Source organism: Acartia tonsa, chromosome 2, assembly GCF_053477335.1.
Source record: "Acartia tonsa isolate MP-2025a chromosome 2, ASM5347733v1, whole genome shotgun sequence".
Classification (NCBI taxonomy): Eukaryota; Metazoa; Arthropoda; class Copepoda; order Calanoida; family Acartiidae; genus Acartia; species Acartia tonsa.
The window spans coordinates 25,195,042-25,216,168 of record NC_137261.1 but is presented as its reverse complement, the minus strand read 5'-3'; the positions used below and the strand labels follow the sequence as shown (position 1 = coordinate 25,216,168).

At 31.5% G+C, this 21,127-nt stretch overlaps 1 protein-coding gene across 1 annotated transcript; it reads left to right on the top strand.

Annotated features, from left to right (window-relative positions):
• The first annotated feature begins 7,049 nt into the window (after nt 1–7,049).
• LOC145307419 (uncharacterized) lies at nt 7,050–8,436 on the top strand. Its single transcript, XM_080149857.1, has one exon. It carries the CDS (start codon nt 7,056–7,058, stop codon nt 8,268–8,270), a length of 1,215 nt encoding a protein of 404 aa, XP_080005983.1. The 5' UTR covers nt 7,050–7,055; the 3' UTR covers nt 8,271–8,436.
• Nucleotides 8,437–21,127: the final 12,691 nt, after the last annotated feature.

Sequence of the window (21,127 nt, the reverse complement as noted above, 5' to 3'; positions counted from 1 at the left end):
TATATTTTAGTTTTAAATGTTAAAATTGTATATAACGGATTTTAAGTAATTCAAGGTTTAAAGGTTATTTAATGCTTTTACTTTGTTTGAGACTCGGCCTTTCATCTTTAGAATTTCTCTAAAAATTACTGAAAAAATGTTCTGCAGAGAAAACCAAATCTGAAGTGAGGTCATCCACAAAGAATGACGCCAGAACAAAGAGAGCCTGGTATTACTTTTATCAGGGCTCGGCAGCCGCACGTCAGCCGCCTGTAAGCATCATTGAAATCAAACCTTACAATTTTAAAAATCAGCTAAAGTCTAAACCTGACTCACTTAATGCTTCAAATGGATTAAAATTTGAGGCATAGTCGGTGCTGCCGAGCCCTGAGTTTTATATATTAATCATAACAAGGATTTTAAATCCATAAGTAGAAAAATCTTTCTTGCAAATAATATCAGTGCCTAAAATTTTCAACCAATAATTCACATATGCAGAAAAAGTTATTCTTTCTGTTTCTAATAATTAGGAATGTTACTGTACATCAATTTATATTAATTGTCTTATCCCTTAATATCCCTGAGGTTCCTCACACCACCCCCCCTAAAAAAAAATTTTATATTAGGAAGATTCCAGCAGAGCATACCTGTATCTGGTGCTGGAAGGATTTCCTAGATCTGCAGGCATTCATGAATCATCTTGACACTCATAAAAGGAAAGATACTCTTTTTAACATTACAATTTTAGTTTTACATTAGAATTGGTTTAGAAATAAAATTATATGAAAAAAATTATATACATATAAGAAATAGTTTTTAAGGGATAAGATAATGTGTATTCTAGATTTTTTAAAACAAAGTTACTCTCTTTGTAGATCAAAATTATTGGTGAATAAATTTTGGACACCCAAATAGTTTATTTTTTAATCAATCGAATGAGATATTTTGTGTATAAACTTTGGAGACAAGTGTAACTTACAGTACAATGTCCCCGCCCTACCTAATTATAGATGAAACAGCAGACTAACTAACTACTAGGCCAAATCCAATATATCTAGCTTATGAGTTAGGGTTTCCTGAGTATTACATTTTCCTTCTTGTCTATGACTGCTAACTCCTTGGCTAGCCTCGCAAATTTTATGGGATTTGGTTTATTTTCACTTAACATATTAGAACAGAGTAACTTTTTAGACCCAAGAAAAACAAGGATAAGAAGAAACGTCGCAGCAACAACTAACATGTTGTTTGTCAATGCATACAGCACGTTTATAATTTTAAAATTACAGATTTTCAAAAGATAATTATTAGTTTAGCTTTTTATAGGGCTTGTATGTTTATTGTTATTTGACTTTAAATATAAAAAAAATCCTCGAAATTTAAGAACAAAAAATGCTGAATTTGATTGAGGTTATTTGATTTTTTTACTTTTGTGTACATAAAGTATATTTGTAAATAAAGAAAATATATGTGACACTGTAATTTAAAAAAAAGAAATGAATGTTTTGCGCACTTAATCTTAATTTATTTTTTAAGATTATTATTAGTTTAGCTTTTTTAAGCGCTTGAATCTTGTTATTTTGCTTCTAAATATAAAACATCCTTGAAAATTAATAACGAATATTACTTATTTCATTAGTTTATTACGATTTTTTTTTACTTTTGTGTAGCCAAAGTATTTTTTGTAAATAAAGTATGCATATTTGTTATACAATAAGTGATACTGTAAATTTAAAAGAAAATAAATATAGTTTTGAGTTACTAAATCTTAATTAATTTAAGATAAAATATTTATTTAAATATTAGTTAAATAGTTAGTAGCAATGTTTTCGGTTTGTCTCTTTAAGATCTAACTACCTAAACACGAAACCGACATGTTCCTCCATTTTAGGGAATCTTCTCATAAGTCCTGGTATGGTTTTAGACTATTTGACCAGCATCCTCCTAAAGATAGTAGGAGCGCATGAAGCAACTTACAGTTCCTAATTAAAAATTACGTCATACAACACAAATGACCAATGATAGGCCAGTATACATTTTACCATTGGTCTATATAAATATATACTGGCCTTTCATTGGTCATTTGTATCGTATGAAGTCATTTTTTATAAGGCACTACAGGCTGCTTTAAAGCGCAGAAATATAACAGAATAAATGAGAACCCACCTATTTTAGAAGGACAACCATTGATATATAACCTAGTTTCTAAGTTTCTCTCATGTGATTATTACAATAATATTTATAATATTGATATAATAAAAATCTACTGTGACACATTATGGATCAGAGTATATGGGACGGACTCATTGAATGTTGAGTGAAATACTTTGAATTAACAACATAATAATATTTCCTTTTCATTTATATTGTGTGGTAATGTGTTTAAGAATGGTCAATATCAGTCATGAAGGTATCGATGAGTTAGCTCTTGTGTTTTTGTGTAACTCCAAATTTTTCATATTGGTAGAATGTCAAAAATCTAAAGTATTACCCCTGTTTTCTCACAAAAAAATAAAAGCGTTTTCTCAGCCTATTAATATATATTCATACTAGCGGCTACGCCCCTAGAGGCCTCTAGTGGCATTTAAATGTTTTTGAGAAATAACTTGTCTATGTTATCAGCTGTTAAATTCATGCTTCTACGCAGCGCGACTACGCTAGCGACACTATGCGGCGGAAATATTTAATTTTTTTTTGATTTTATTGTGATTTCTCTTGGGAGGGTGGTGGTACCCTCCCCCAAAATTGTTATAAGCCTTACCGGGACAGATGAGAATCTACCCTGTTAAGGAGAACCTAATCGGATCAGCGGTTAGCGAGATCCTTCGGTACAGACAAACATCCTGTTACTTTAGTAACATAATAGCATAATTAATAACCAACTCTTAAATTCACTTAGGATTATAACAACTCTTTCTGTGGCTTCACTTAACTTCTACAGTAGATTTACTACTTTATAAATACACTAGCGGATGCTCCCCTAGCATCTAGGGGCTCTGTATTTTAAGAGCTAGGAAATGGCAAAATGGCCTAAAACCATCCCAAGATATAAATACGAAAATAAAATAGCCTAAAACCATCCTGGGACATATTTGAAGATTCCTTGAATAGGAAAGCTAAATCGGTTCAGCGGTTAGTGAGATCCTTCGTTACATACAAAAAAGCTTATCCTTATACTAAAGTAACAGGATGTCTGTTTGTCTGTGTGTTTGTGTGTCTGTACCGAAGGATCTCGCTAACCGCTGAACCGATCGGGTTCTCCTTAACAGGGTAGCTTCTCATAGGTCCCGCGAAGGTTTATAACTATTTTCTTGGGGGGTGGGACACCCCCAACCCCCCCAAAAATGAAAAATCCCCCCCCCGAAATTTTTTTTTTTTTTTATTTATTTTAACTAAAATTATAAATGAGGGGGGGGGGGGGCACCCCCACCCCCCAAAAAAAAAAATTTCGCCCCCCCCCCCCCACAACAAAATATTTTTTTAAAATTTTTCTTTTAAAAATCTAAAATAAAAAAAATTGGGTTATAAATTTGACTCTCTCCTCCTCAAGTGCCCCTAGAGGCCTCTAGGGGCGTAGCCGCTAGTTACTTTATATAATAGGACTAGCGGCTATGCCTCTAGTTTCATAAAGGTGGGAAAGTCGACCCCGGCAATTTTTAATTTAAGGGAAAAAACGTTGGGGGTAATTTTGTTCTAGGCGTGATTTTAATTTTGAGATTGGGACATACCTTCTCTGAACCGATAAGAAGCTTTACTGTAATAGAGAACCAAATCGGTTCAGCGGTTTGCGAGATGGAGTGAAAATAAAAATTTACATTTAACTAACCTTTAATTTGTGAGAATGTGTATATTAAAGTTCTATAGTGTTATACATTATACATATTTCAAGTCATGGTATGTACATTTAGATACATACTAAAGATCAATATGAGTAAATACGAGAATATACATACATTAATATTCTATTAAATAAAATCATACTGAAAGTAATCTTCCAAATAAGCAAAAAAGGTTATTTAACACATCGTATTATACACAGCTTTCCACGGATAATAATTTTTTTTAAAAATTAAGATAAAATCAACCCCGGGCTAAAATAACGATAACCCACATCCACCATCTTTAACCCACCCCCTTTTACTGTATGAACGAATAGACCAATAAATGAGGTCTATGTTAGAAACCTCAATTGACGACAAATTTTCCCTTGTCAAAATTTACAATTCCACGTAGAATCTATATCCACCTCAGATCTGCATCTCGGAAAATGTTAAATAAAAAGACCCACTATTTGAAAAGTGCCAACAATATTAAATAGAAATTAATACAATATGCATACCTACTGCAAAAAGAATAATAAAAAAGAACAGGGTTTTAAGATGTAAACGTAAAGTACTGAGGTACGTGGATTCTTTAAAAAAAATTTTGGCTCACTGCCTCACTTAAATTAGTAAGGCTATTTAGAAATTTTTGTAAAAAATCCTCCAAAATCGCATTATAAATCTACAAAAATCTTATGTTAACAACCCTTTTATGATTTTATATAATTTTTGTGGATTTTTCATGCGATTTTGGAGGATTTTTCACAAAAAAAATTTTGCGAGCCTCACTAATTTTAGTGAGGTATTGAGCTAACAATTTTTTAAGAATCCACCTCTGAGCTTTCTTGTTATAAAGCCATTTTTTAACATTTTCTCAAATATCCTGAATGTTTTTGACGCACCTAGAGGCCTCTATCGGCACTTTAAAATGTTTCCTTTACCAGTGGCGGTCTCTAGCGAACTTTAAAATATTTTTCTGTATATATAACTTAAGAAATAATATTTTAGAGTGTTTCCTTTATACATATATTATATTTTGGTTTTGATATTTGAGCTCCCTAATTCAATGATTTCTACACTTACTATTGGAGGGAGCTGTAGAGTTTACTTTTCTTTTCTTTTGCTTTATCCTTTTAGAAGCAAATTTACTCTTTAATAATGATCTGTTATTTTGTCCGTCAAACAGTGTGACGAAAGGCTGTAATTGTTGCTCTACAAGGAGTTTTAGGGTATATTTTAGTAATAAAAATAATATAATTTGATTTTAACGATCTGCAGGGTTGTAAGTAATCCGATTTTGAATTCAATAGAATAAAACTTTTCTTTTTACAGACCTACGCATAGTACTGAACGATATATATATATTCTTTGTATAATTATAAAAAAAATAAGGATGACACTTGTAGAGGATATGGTAAGGAGAATATTTATGTATAAGTATAAACAAAATTGTAAGTAAATTTGTTGCAAACCTGCTTAAATACAGAATACTGTTTTAAAACATATGTACATACATTTTTAGGACTTGATGATTTCTTAATAACAATGTACTTTTCTTTCCTGAGAGAGGATAAATTAAAATTTATAAGGACGTGCGTACATTTTTGTTATCAAATATAAAGTTTTTTACATGAATTGCTAAGTTTAAAATCAAAAGGATAATAATTACAACATGCCCAAATTACTGATAAGAGCTATCAGTTTCGGAATGATAGAAAAGCTTCGCTTTGAAATATTTTTTACATTACTTTTAAGGACATATTTATTATTTAATATTTATGAAAGCTTTACACCAATTGGTCTGTTGTTATTTTGAAGTGTTGGTTGGTAATATCAACTCCTTATCAATAATCTATACTTCTTTCTCCTCCCCCCCCCCCATTTTTCTTTGTTATAAAATAGTATTATCAACTACTCTATTAATACCATCATTGGCTTAGTAGTGGTGAGTGTCGTTTTTTTGTTACCCGCCTGGCCTAACAGTAACCACCCTTTTATTTTGTATGCCTTCCTATTCATTAAACACCATCTAACATAATTTTGATCCAACCTCTCCACAGTGCAAATTTAATGTAGTTTTACAATAAAAACTTTTTTTACTTTTTAAATAACTAGCGGCTTCGCCCCTACCCTCTAGGGGCTCTGCCCCAAGAGGTTTGATCAAACTAATGTTTTGTATTTTAGATTTAAAAGAATTTATTTATTTTTTTTTGGGGGGGGGGGGTGTCCCACCCCCCTAGAAAATAGAACCAATAGAACCCGATCGGTTCAGCAGTTAGCGAGATCCTTCGCTACAAACAGACAGACAGACATCGTTCTACTTTGTATTATAGATATGTAAAAAGCAAAACTACATTCTTTTCTATCGCATGTCCCTTTCACACTATTTGTTTACCTTTTAAAAATCTGTTCTTCTTTTTAATAATCATTTCAAGTAGGGATGGGACTAATGCCAGAACGTGTTAATAAACTTTGAAAATGTCAACATATTTTGCAGTCTTAAGTCACCTCCTTGTACATGAGTATTTGTCAGAGAGAAAGGGGACAATGGGCTGTTTATTACACTAGTCCTTGTAGTTTATAATAACGTTTTCTATTCATTGGCTTAACAGCTTTGGGGAAAAATTTCAAATTTTAGATTGGTTTGTTTATTAAGTTGAGTGTTCAAACGTTTCAACCACTAATTGTAATCTACAGAAGGGTTAATTTTGAGTGTCATCATTGGGGATGTACATCAATTTACCGGCCATCGTTTTGGCCCTTTTGATCCCTGAATATTTGTACTGATAGGACAATGGACGATAAGTTATCCCTCTCCCCCCTTTACTAATGCTTATATTTAACTTTAGTATTTTATTAATACTTAAGGAATAAAAGATTTGCAGATTTGATCAAAATTTTCACTTTCCTATTCGATTTTAATTTTTTTAAAGTTCTGAAATCCTAAAAATACCTTGAAAATTCAACTGTGCTCCTCTGTTTAGTTTTGAAGATACAAACCAAGTGCCGCCAAATATTTGCCGCCAGAGCAATGTGATTAATAAAATGGCCAGGATGAAAATCGACCAATAGGAGATAAGGAATAATTTGGCTGGGCACCCACTAAATCTATTCCAAACTGACACAAATATTTACACCTCCCCTAAACGGCTGGCTCCCCTTTCTTCCCCCCTAATAGAATATCTTTCTCTCTCTCTGTGACTATTTGATGAAGTTGGAGAGGCTAGTTTTCATGGAACAGTTTGATACAAACCATTAATGAGTATGGAGCCAACACAAGAAACTTTGCATCGCTTTGCCAATCCGCAGATAGGCGGGGGTCTTATGCCAGGCGCAATTATAAACTCAACAGCCGGCAATGCTAATAGCAGCGGTTCTCCGCCTTTACCAGTGACAAGTTTACACAGCCAGCTAATGGCAGGTCAGCCTCAATTGCCGCCGCCGGTTCAAATGGACCCCCTTCGTCTGCAGCAACATCTGTACACACTTGCCCTGGCAGATAGAATGAGAATGCTGCAGCCGGCTTTTAATGGCGGTGTTTGTAATCCCTTTGCCAGCATGTTTCTGCCCGGCTCCGCAGGATTAACACATTTGGCAGCTGCACAGGCTCAGGCACACAGATTTTCTCCACCTTCAGATCTTGCCAGATTTCCGCTGGCAAAACTTGATCCCAGATTATTTAGAATTCCATTCCCTGAGGAACCCAAGCCACAGCATTCCTACATTGGCCTAATAGCCATTGCCATTCTTAGTTCTAGTGAAAAGAAACTTGTGTTAGCTGATATTTATCAATATATTCTGGATAATTTTCCATATTTCCGTCACCGTGGTCCCGGCTGGCGCAACTCAATCCGTCACAATCTGTCTCTCAATGATTGTTTCATCAAGGCTGGCAGGGCCTCCAATGGCAAGGGACATTTCTGGGCTGTACACCCGGCCTGCCAGGACGACTTCCAGAAGGGGGACTTTAGCAGGAGGAAGGCGCAGAGAAAGGTTAGGAAATATCTTGGATTAAATGTTGAGGAGGAAGAAGAAGATACTCCGCCCATCTCTCCTCCGCCCTCAATGTTATCTCCGCCACCCTCCTTGCTCTCTCCAGTCTCATCAACCTCCCTTCCACTGCAGCCATTCAGCTTCCTGCAGGCCACAGCCGCTATGGCAGCTGATACCGCCAATATTTTCCGCCTCCCCCCTGTTTCAGCAGCTATCAAAGAAGAGTCTCCCAACAGCTTGATGACCCAACAGCCGTCAACACAAAGATTCAGCTTCGGGATTGATTGTATTTTGGGACGGGTAGCGGCTGAGGCTAGAAATAATCAGCTGTCGTCCGCCAGAAGCAGCCCACACAATAATGATGAGGAGAATGATGATCTGGATGACTCTAAATCTGATATTGAAGTTGGTGTGGATGAAAATTGCAGTGATTATGAAACTGAACAAAATTCTCCTTTCTTGCCAACAGTTAGCTGCTAATTTTATTATTTTTCATAACAGAATAAATCAGTACTCTTGTTGATTTAATTAAAAATTAATAATCTTGTCATGAAACATATGTATTATGTATTGTTATAATTATATTATTAACTAAATGTTATATTAAAATTATTATTGGTATAAAAATAAATGTTGTTAAATTTTATATTTATGTTTTTCATTAAGGTAGAAACTATTGACGTATTCAAATTTTCTGTTGGTTATTTTTTTCTAAAACTGGTAAAACTAAAAATAGAAATAGTATTTGTTTTTACCTTTTTTGTCCAACAAATATTGGTGAGCCTCCACTCCAAATGGTTATTTAAGAAAGTTTGAAGCCTGTATAAGTAAAACAAATACACAAACACAAGTTTTTGGTAGCCGTGCAAATAATGATTCTTCTATTTTTGGTTTGAGAATTTAAGGAATGTTGAAAATGTTGTTTTTTTCTATGTTTAACATTGGATCTTTCATGGTTGAAGTAATCAGAAATTTCAAAAATGTTAGTTGAATATATTTCATAGTTTTTTATTTATATTAATGGTATAAAACTTAAGAAAAGATAAATAGATTTAAAAAAAGATGTTAACACTTCTTAAAGAAATAAAATACTTTTAATTTCTTTAATTCATTTAAATTTACTTTATGTTATTGGTATATCTTCGAAACCGATTAATATCCGCTGGATTAGAACCGGTTCTAAGCCATACTAAAAATCATGTTAGTCCGTGCCTTCAACATATCGGGGCTAACAAAACTGGTTTTAATCTTATAATTGTAAAATGGTTCTCCAATCTTCTTTGGATTTGGCACGGATTGAGGAAGTTCCCTCCTCCAGGTTGTTTTTGGTCTACCTGGTTTTTACCTTCCTTGGGGATTCCACGTCTAGCTTAATTTGTTAACATATATCGAGGTATTATTTTTGAATTAACAAATAAAACTTCTTCCTTTATTACTGATCTTGACTCAGGGAGGGAACAAAAAAAAATTGAAATTGATCTAAAGACAAGAATGATGACACCCAAAGTTAAAAATTTAAAAAAACTAAAGTTAATATTTATTGTGTCTGTCCATTCGAGACTATTATAAAGATTATGCTTTGTGTTTAATGAAATTTTTTGGAATTTTTTTTCTTTATGACTCCGAATTGTAAACATTTCCGATTAATTAAAGCCAGTAATAAGAACTACAAAACAATGAAGAAAAAAGAAAACATAAGCAGAAAAACATTGTTTTATAAGGAGTTCCACTAGCAATGAAATTAAAAAAAAAAAAACATTAAACCCTGTTTTGTTGGCAGGGGTCTCTTTCCCATTTAAGCCAATGATTAATTTCAATTTCAATATATTTTTAACTTATTTTACTATTCGTGGATACATTGCAAAGCGATAAAAACTAACTTCATTTAATACTTTGATTGGTTTCTGATGGATTCAAACCGATTAAAAAAGCAACATATTTATCATATTTGATTTTACTTTACTGTTTCTTTGTTATTGCTCAACTATTAACTTGTTCTAAAATTATGGATTCAAAAGTAAATTGTGTTTTTACAATAATAAAAAGTCACAATCCTAAGCTTTTCTATTACTCACCTTGTATGTTCGTTTGTCTATCTGTAATGCAGTATGAGAAATGTTATTTATACACTTCTACTATTTTCTATACTGGCTGCTACGCCCCCTAAAGGCCTCTAGGTGCACTTGAGGTGGTTGGGGGTTGAATTCGACCTCTCCTTTAGTTTATTTGAGTTTAAAGAAGAACAAATTCGTCATGTGTCATGTTATTTTTGAGGGGTGGGATAGAATTCTCCCCATTTTAATTTCAATTTTTAAAAAGATTTTTTTAATTGGAAGGGGGTAATTTTTTTCTAGCGAAGTTCCCTTAGGAGGGTGGTTTTCCCTACCCCAAATAGTTTTGAACCTTTCTAGGACCTACATTGTAAAGGAGAACTATTTAGGTTCAGTGGTTAGCGATATCCTTCGGGTACAGACACACACACACACACAGAGTCCAGTTTCTTTATAATAATTTGAACTGCAAATTCATATTCGAAATATTTCCTTTCCAACAGAGCATCCACATTATAAATTACATTGCCCGTCTACTCTACAAGCCTAGGAAGCTTTATGTATTTTGAGTTTTGAACTTTTAATTTAAGACCAATGCCGCCGTCCGCTCAAAACGATTTTTTAGGACTAAAAATTAACATTGAATACTGTTATGCAGTTTTGAAATAACTCTTAATAGCAAAGGGAAATCTATTTGTATATAATCTCAGTGAATTTCAGGGATAGACATTAAACGACAAATTGATGTACATCACCAATAATAAAAAAATAAATTTAAAACATTGGTTGAAAATTTAGACACGGCGTGTTTGAACAAACCAATCAAGAATCAAAGAATGTATTTATAAAACTTTGGGGACCAGTCAAATTTACAATTTAAATGTCCTATTCCTCCCTGATATAATAAAAAGCTACTTTATTAGATAAATTTAACAATCATTGTCCCCTTCCTCCCTGAGAGCTATTATTCCAATCCAACAAACTTGAATTCTCGTCTCTCCCTATAATTTTACAGTCTACAATTTGAATCTGCATATATTAGAAACTTTTTAGGAGCAAAGCTACTCTCTCTTAGATTGATTGATTTAAAAATGGCTCCTTATACTGTAATGTCAGATACCCGACAAAAATAACTAAAGTAAGACAAATGTCGTGCTACAAAATGGTTGACCGCCTAATCATAGTCCTTACTTGCAGATTTGATCCACTATATAATTTCTGTGTTCAATGGATTTATTATTACTTGGATCTTAAACCAGATTATTATGTACTCTAATAAAGTGAAACTCGCAGAGGGCTAAAATAGGGACCCCCCTTCCACCCATACCCTTTACACCATCCCCTACCCTTTTGCTGAATGAATGAACTGACCAATAAATGATGTCCATACTATAATATTCACATATATTCTACATCCATTAGTGTATCCTGTCAAATATGTAACATTTGCAGCAGGTTTTGATGTGCTACTTTTTATGTTACTAGCAGCTTCGCCCCTAGCATCTAGGGGCTCCATATTCGAAGGGATCTGTATATGAAAGGGCAGAAAAATAGCCTAATACCATCTCAGAAGAAGCTTCACTGTAAAGGAGAACAATATCGGTTCAGCGGTCCTTAATGAATAATATAAAAAAGTTAATTCAACATTATGTATTTTTGTATAGGTATTGCTGGTATAAAGCGAGATAATCTATTTACAAAGCATTATATACACACAATATACACATGTGTATTCTAATGAGAAATACATGGAAAAAATATAATTATCCGAATTAAGCATTTGCTGCATTGCGTACCCTCATTGTACCTACCTTTTATACAATTTATACTAATAAACATTTTTAATAAAGAAGAACATTAGTTTGAAAATTGAGTAAGCAATGAATAAAAAAGAGCAAAAATAAAATGATAACGGTTTTTAAAAAAACTACACTTTAATTGTAGAGAAAGATTTCTAAAAAAAATACCATTAAAATTCAAAAAAATTAAGTGATATTTAACATATTAAATTACACAAAAATAACAATAAAGGATCCATTTTATCATTTAACCAGCCAATTTAGGTACCTTCCCATTCCATAGTTTGTGATCCCTAGATAATTTTAGTCTAGCCACTATAGATATCTTATTATATATCTAATTATCATATTGTAATAACATAAAATTATACTCTTATATTGAACAAGTAATTTTGATTTATAGCATATAATAAATAGGTAGATAATTTATAATCATTTACATTAGGTATACATGTATTAAAAGACCTAAGGAAATATAAAAAGTATGAAAATATATACCTAATTAAAAATTTTTTTTTACTTTTAATATCCAGACAAAAAATTTGATATTTTTGGATAAAATCACCCCCATCTAAATATTTAAAGACACAACAGCTAAACATTTACTTATGAAGTAGTAGGAATTTATTGTCTAAAGGATCTCAATACGTTCTTTCTTCACAGTGAAGCTTCTTGTAGGTCCAGACAATGTTTAGAACAATTTTTTAAAGTGAAATCGCCCTTAGAAAAAAAAACTACCTTCCCCAAAAAAGTTTTGTTTTCTATTTGAAAATAAATTGAAAGTAGGAGTTCGAACCCCAAGGATCCATAGAAAAATTTATATTTTGGTAAAACAGATTGGGAAAAGCTAAGATGTATAGAAAGCACAGGACAGTGTTATTGCAAAATATCCAGAAGCGATTTATGTTATGTTAATGGATAAATAGATAGAGGGGGGGGGGGGGCTAATAGGATACAGGGATGGAGGGGACAATGGGTTGTTTTTTAATAATAATGATTTCTTATTCTTTAGCGTAACAACTTTGGAGACTTTTATTGAATTTTGATGGGTTGTTTCATTGAGTGTCCAAACGTTTCACTACAAAGAGGGTAATTTTGTGTATCATCGTTAGGGAGGTACTTCAATTTATTGGCTATTGTCTTATCCCTTTATATCCCTGGATAGGATGGGCAGTAAATAAGATTCAAAGTGAATTAAGATTTTGCTTTGAAGGATTAAATTTGAAGTGGGATATTGGTATTTCAATATTTCTGATCTTGTGTTCAATTTGTTATTATCGTCCAGATTCAAATCTTATGTAATATCCACACATTTACCAATTTTTATTGACCCCCTTTTTCAAATGAAATAAGAATTCTTTTTTGAATAAATAAGATAAGCAAAAGAAAAACTTAAATTTTACTACCAACTTTGCTTAACACTAGTAAAATGTAGGTTTTTTAGCCAAAAAGAGGAATACTCTGGAAATTCGACCTGTTATCATTTATTTATACCTAAATAGAGAGCCCCACGTCTTTATTTAAATCATAAGTGCATAGCCTAATTTTTTTCATATTTTTATATTTTATACCTAATAAAACCCTCTATTTTCCAAAAATCTAACATCATTTCAACAAGTTTTATTCATTTATTTTATATGAAGTTCTTTTAAATCCACAATAATATTTTTTTTTTTGTATAGAAATACATTTAATTAACTAAGATGGCATTCAAAATTTAAAATAATAAATTTCAAAGTATATAAAGATCTCAAAAAAATATTATACCATTCAGATTCTCATACTGGAATAGGTCACTAGGACGAACGAACATTAACACAATAATCATAATATATGTAAATATTTAAATGTCAAAACAAAATTGGAGTAAATTTGTTGAAAAACTGAGCAAGGACATTCTGATAACGATTATACAGTTGCTACGTTTTCTAAATAAATACTTAACTATTAAAGGAACCACCATGCAAAGTTTGAAATCAATAAGACAATTCAAACATGCCTAAATTAACAGGGAAAAAACTATATGGATGGGCGAACGGACCAACACTATTTTTAGAACAGTTTTGCTTTTAATAGACACATCACTTTGAATTTATAATTCATAATTACAAATATGTTTTATAAATATGTTTTACAAGTATTACAAAGACCTGCTAGTTCCTTCATTTGCACCAGATTTTCAAGAACAAATAATGTTTCATTTTTCTCTAAAACTTGGCAATTCTTGCCTTTTCTTTCACAAGCAACACAAATTGTTTTAGAGCATTTAAATGATCTATTACAAAATATAGCATGTTTGTTATTTATAAAATAATCACACTGAAATGAATTTTATTACTAAAAAGCTTCCCAGATTTTTCATTTTTTAACTTGCGGATTTTTTTCAATGATTTTTTAGGTTAAAAACACATTTTTACAGCTTTTTTTCAAGAAAAAATATGCTCAAGTTCAAATGCAATTTATTCTTTAGGCTATGCACTTATGATTTAAAAAAAGACGTGGGGCTCTCTATATAGGTATAAATAAATTATATCAGTTCGAATTTCCAGAGTATTCATCTTTGTGGCTAAAAAACCTACATTTTACTAGTGTTAAATAACCATCACCCTACCTTTTTTTTTAAATTAGGGTCGGTCCGTCCGTACGTCCGTCCGAGATAGATAGCTTTTATTCGTTAATTTAGGCATGTTAGAATTATCCTATCGATTTCAAACTTTGCATGATGATTCTTGTTGTAGTTAGATACGATTTAGAAAGCATAGCAACTCTAAAATCGTTACCAGAATGTCCGTACGTCCATTTAAAACTTAATTTCTACTTTTTTAACAACAAATTTTTATGTGATCTAATTATCCGTTTGATCTGATTTTTGGTATATTGATTCCTGGGACAACAAAGAACAATATCATAAGCGAAGCAACTCTATAATCAAGTCCTAAAAATGTAAGTATGTCCATAAACATTATCCTGTATCAAGCAGTTTTTCAACAAATTTTTGCTTCGACTCTTATACTTTTATATTTTGATTATTCAGTTCAGACACTATACAAGTGTTAATGTCTGTTTGTACTAACGTTTCAGTGTTCGCTTAATGGATATTGTCATCCTTGTTAATTGTATAATTGTCTAAAGTTCATAACTTACTAACTAACCAACCGACGACTAAAAGAGACTTATAGAAATGCCATGGCTAGAAAATCATTACTAGCTATCAAAAATTATTATAAAGTTGTTAATTTTTATTTTGACTTGAAATAAAGAGGATATTACCTTTGAAGTTAATAACAAGATTTATACAGAGAGAGAAATTTATCAACATACATTTAAACACTTTACATCACATAGAACAATATAGATGAATGTTTAAAGAACAAAGGCTTATCCTTATACGGAAGGATCTCGCTAACCGATGAACCGATATGGTTCTCCTTTACAATGTAGCTTCTCATAGGTTCTGGAAAGGTTTTTTAACTATTTTGTGGTAAGGTACCACCAATCTCACAGCTGATCGAAAAATAGATTGAAAAGAAGAAAAAAAACATTTTACGTGCCGCTAGTCTAAAATAAATCAGAAATTTGTATAATCAAAGCAAAGCTTTTACATAATTAGAACAAGTCTGTCCATCAGTATAATATCTTTAATCGTTGATATAGGCATGTTAAAATTGTTCTAATTATTTTAAACTTGGCATGATATGAAACAGTAATGTAATATTTTAATATTTTTTTTACTAGCTGTAGATGGTGATTTTAAGGACGATAAGGTATATACATATATGTATATTTTATATTATGTGAAAGCATACTTAACTACTTTCTATATTTTTTGTAGTGCAAGAAAAATATATAAAAAATATGTATTTAACATTTAAATATATTTAGAAAGTCAATAAAACCTGTCTTTCTATCTCTTGTCTTCTATGATTTAAATCATGTGAGCATTAGAAAAGTGCTTGCATACCTGCAGTTGTAGTGTACTTCTTTTCAGGGACAAGAGATAATCATTACAAAATAGAAAAACTTTTTAGAGATTCTTTATTACAGTAATAAAGAAAGCAAGCAAAGTAAGTATAGAATATATGACCAATAAATGTATAAGTATAGATACTTAATCCAGATAACTACCTGGATCCAGTGTTGGGGACCTCTTTCGGATGCTCGTTAATTACTTTCTGCTCTTTTGTATCGAATTGGCAAAGAAACAATTGAAAGTCGGCACAGTTTCAACATTCTGGAAACTTAGATTGTTCCAGATATCCTATTATATAAGGTGGAAGTACTTTTTTTCTGCTAAGATCTTCCAAACAACTGAACTGATTGAGTTACTCAATTTTAGGGAAATTTACATATGTTCTGGGATGATTTAGGGCTATTTCACTTCCTCACCCTACCCTCCCCTAAATACTGGGGGCCCAACCGTTATTTTAAGATATAGCTTTACCTTTCATAGCACTCTACTGAGAAGCAACTTATAGTGCCTAATAAAAAATGATGTCATACAATATAGATGACCAATGCTAGGCCAGTATACATTTTACTATTGTTAAATTACAATGTATACTGGCCTATCATTGGTAATTTGACGTCATTTTTATTAGGCACTAAAAGCTACTTTGTTTACTAAGCTTTTCCCTATCCCTATAAGATAAATAAATGTGTGTGTAATACCCACTAGTCTGCACTGTGTGTAATACCTACTAATCTGCCCACTCAAGATTTTTAATATCAGTTGTAGGATCTCTCTGTAGTCGAACACTCTCAACACACAAAAATATCAGGGGGGGAGGGGACATTGGGCTGTTTATTAGACTAGTTTCTAAAGTTTTATAATAACGTTTTCTTATTTGTTGGCTTAACAAACTTGGGGACTTTCATTTGAATTTTCATTGGTTGATTTATTATGTTGAGTGTCCAAATTTTTAGCCATTTTTGTAGTCTACAGAAGGGAAATTTTGTGTATCATCAAAGGGGATGTACATTGTACATCAATGCCCCTGACATTGTCTTATCCCTTTAGATCCCTGTTTATCAGATGTAATGCTGAGCTCTTTGGCGGCGAGACATCTCACCTGTGCGTGCGTGTGTGTGTGAGTGTGTGTGTGTGTGTAGATGTTAAATTACAAATCATATCTTGTCAAAACATCTTATATCAAAAGCCAGAACCATTTCGCATCGCTGAATAAATGAAAAATTAGAGAAGGAATTAAAATTTATAGGGAAAAACACAAAAGATTATCCACAAACAATTTGAAAATCAGACAAATAAATGTACGGAAATTAGTTGCAAAAAAGTTGTTAAAATAGTGTATTTTTATTAAAAATAGGTTAAAAATCTTTTAAATAAGTAAAAAAAAGATAAACGCTGCTCAATTTAACAGTCCGACGTTTTTTAGTTAAATATGCTCCATAATAATGTGAAATGTAGACAAGAAATTTAAGCTATTAATCCTGAATAGACTGACAGACATTTTGAATCGAGTAGCTACGCTTCTAAAAACTGGATGTTAGGTATCATAAATTGATGATAGTTTCTAAAGGGTGTGATCTAATTTCTGCCTAACAAACATAGGAAATAATAACAAAAGGACGATTTGAAACATGGAAAAAATAAAACATTTTTTAGATCATCTTACAACCATTCAAATTGAAAGATATTTCCTTTTAAATTAGATATCAAGGGATGGGTAAAATCAATGGAAACTAATTTCGAAACCGATTTATATCCGCTAGATCAGAACCGGTTATCAGCCATACGGAAAAAAATGTATAGCATCGAATTACAGACAATTTTCCACGAATATTAAAATAAAAATCGTAAAATTAATTTCAGTTTTGTTAGCCCGGGCCTTAGGATCCTCGTGGCCAATAAAACATAAATTTAATTAGAAATACTAAATCTATAATGGATGTGGGGGTAATTATTTCGTATTAGTTCTGACATTTACGAGATTTTAATGACACACATACCTATTCCAAAGCAAGCTCCTTGAGTATTACAACTTATGATAATGAAGAATTAAATAAAATCTTATCTATCTTATTTGTATATTTATGCCATATATAGCCATAATTTCTTATTATATCAAATTTGTCATTTTGAGTTATTTTCTGATAAGGCTTTAAAAAAAATTGCTTACAAGGCTAATAAAAATCAATAAATAAATAATCTCTTGTTTTGGAACAGGTCTCGGTCCTCCAGGCACCCAAAAAATTATATATGATTTCAATTTTAAAGATCTATATTTTCATGACTTATCTACTTTCTTTATTAGAATAATTATCACTAGCCGTTTAAATAATATGAAGCTTGTGTGAAAGCCTAAATAATATTTTACTCATTATTGCCTATATTTCACTTTTATTTGTTCACAATTCATTCAATAGTCAATACACACTAGACTGGCCCAAATTATTATATTTGTTGATTATTTTTATCTTTAGTCATTATACACTAGCCTGACCCAAATTATTGTAATTGTTGGTATATAATTGTAATGTATAGTAAATACAAATTATAATATTTGTTGATATATATTTCAATCCATAGTCAATACCCAGTAGCCTGGCCCAAAATATTACACTTTGTTGACATGTGTATTTATTCTATTGTTAATAGCCTGGATCAAGTATGTATTTGTTGATGTTATGCTAGGCCTAAATTATGATATTTTTGTTGACAATTTATTTTGAGCCAAGCTACTATTAATACATATTCCATACATTGTCCATATTATAGAATAAATACACATATACTTAACAATGGTATTAACCATAAACACCATATTATACTGGTTCTATAGACCATTGAACATACTGTTTCACAGTAAATTAACAGTCAAGAACAAACATCTGAATATGCTGTGATTTTCTAGAGAAAATATATATAGAAACAGACTCATATTAAGTAACCTCAGTCAAAATATATTATTAGTCAGAAATTTTGAAAACAGATTTTAGAAAAAAATATATGATATTTATGCCTCTAAAGTTTCTTGTGTTTTACAATGTTGGTCAAAAAAAAACAAATTTTGTCTAAAATCAAAACGAAGCTTTCTGGGGAAGCACAACCAATATTACTTTCATTTAAGAAATTTTTTTTTCAGACATAAACCTCTTAATAAAGTTTAAGAAAGGCTAGAAATAATTTTTAATGGTTTAAAATCTATGTTTTATTTAGTCAAATGTGATACTTGTTTACTAAGAGTTATTTGATCAAAGTTCTGTATTGTATCAAGACTAAATGAACAAGAATGTCAGTAACCTAAATAAGGATAGCTCAAAAACATTTTATTCGTAAAGAAATTAGTGAATTTGCCACTGAGCAGAAGAAAAGAACTGGTCTTGAGACAATTATGAAGCTTCATTGAAAAGAAACAAAGAAATTTTGAAAACAAACATGCATTTAGAAAGACAAATTGAGTTATAGAGTAGCTCTACAAATTATAGAAACGGAAAAAGATGGAATGGCGAAGAAAAAAGAAAGAGAGAGAGAGAGAGAGAGAAAGAGAGAGATGAGTGCTCCATTTCCTCTCCGACAATTTTCTCATTGTATAACTTCCCTCCCTCTTTTCATAAACAAAATCTCCCTTTAAATATTATTGAAAAGGGATCATTCCATTTAACCCGTCCCTCTCACATTCAAAACCATTCCGCTCACCTCCCCTCTACTCTACATAAATTTCTATCTAATACCATTAGAAAAATAATATTTTAAAGAATATAAAAGAAGAATATTAAGAATTTGGCTTGTTTGGATTGATAAATAAATTTTGTAAACTTTGAAAGAAAAAAAAGAATTTTGCTTTTTTATTTCAACTATCTTTCTTCTAGATTGCTTTAAAAAATAAGTAAAATCTAAGATATAAGAAACAGGGATAAGGGATAGGAAACCTGGCCATTAATTAGGTCCCGGCCAATCACCAATTGGCGAAAATTTTAGAAGCAGACAATTCTTGAAAAAATAATGATTTCGTCTGCTACTAAAAAATAAATATAAATGGTGTTAGATCACATTAGCTTAATTATTAAATCTGCTTAGAGTTGAACATTAAAAAAGGGCCATATAGAAAAAACAAAAATAACGGGATTATTTTTCGAAAGGAGGTAGCTACGAATTTTCATTTGGTAGTTTATAAATTAGATGTTGTATTTTGAATTTTAAAAATTTAATATGGAGTTGATACAACACTTTAACCCTAATATATGTACAATACACAATACAACACAGTACAAATATATCACTACATATAGTATCCAAAGAATACTTGATAGAATGTTACCCAAGTGCATATTAATTTATTTATTTTGAATGTTAATTAGCAATGAAATTTTCAAATAAAATTTTTACTCATTAATAAAAATGCAAATAATACAAACTAAAATCTGTCTGAGGGAAACCCAACGATAGCTTTCTGACAATTCAAATTACCAAAGTAAAAGATAAAAAAAATTTGGGAGAGAAAAAACTTCATTTTAACAAAAGCCATTAATATATAGGTTTATAAAAAGTTATGTTTTTTACTTTAAACTAGCTACCTGAATTTGATTCTATACTTTATCTACACACACACACACAGCTTTTTTATTAGCGTTTTATACGAAGCACTGCGCCATCCCAAAACTGGTTTATTAGGCTAGAAATAGGCCTAGGCTTGAAATAGGCCTGAAATAATATTTTCCTACGTTTCCCATCCCTTATCCCTGATAAGAAAGAGAAACATTGGTCTATAAATCACTGGTGCCCAAAGAGCATTAACATTTTCTCTCATTCGTTGGCTGTAAAACTTTGAGGTCTTTTATCAAATCTTAATGGGCTGTTTGATTTTTACATTAAATTTTAAGTATTTATTATCTATCGAGTATTTTTAGCCGCCAATTTGAACATAATTCAGCAAGTGGCGGAAAAAAATAAGCGGCTGAAGTTTAGGTTCTAAACAGCAACAGAAAAATATTAGTTTCATAAACAGCTGCAGCCGTTTTTATAAATCGTTGTTTAAGTGTTTGTTGGTTTGTGTATTTTGTATGGATCAGGGTCAGACGTTCACCAGTTTTATTCAAACAAGCGGATAAGCCCCTAGAGGCCTCTTGGGACACTTTAGGGAATGAGGCTTGGTGAAATTAGACCCATTTCTTTAAATTTTAGTTTTTAAAAGGAAAAGAAATATTTTTTTTGATGGGATAGAGGTAATTTTTTCCAAGGGCAATTAGTCTTGGGAGGGTTGAGAGACTCCACTCCAAAATTTTCCCTCTAAAGGAGAACCATATCGGTTCAGCGGTAAGAGATATCCTTACTGCTTTATATAATAGTGGAGAAGAGGAGTATAATAAAACTTTAAAATCTCCACGAATAAATTTTAAATTAAAATATGACACAAATTCTGCATATTATTCTCTTTCCCTGCATATATTGTAATGTTTATTCACCGGACCAATATTGGGTATGTTTATTTTTTTAGTGACACAGAAAACATTTTACATGTGTATAATG

Coding starts and splice junctions, on each gene's coding strand:
- LOC145307419 (XM_080149857.1), top strand. CDS start 7,056: ATGAGTATGGAGCCAACACAAGAAACTTTGCATCGCTTTGCCAATCCG.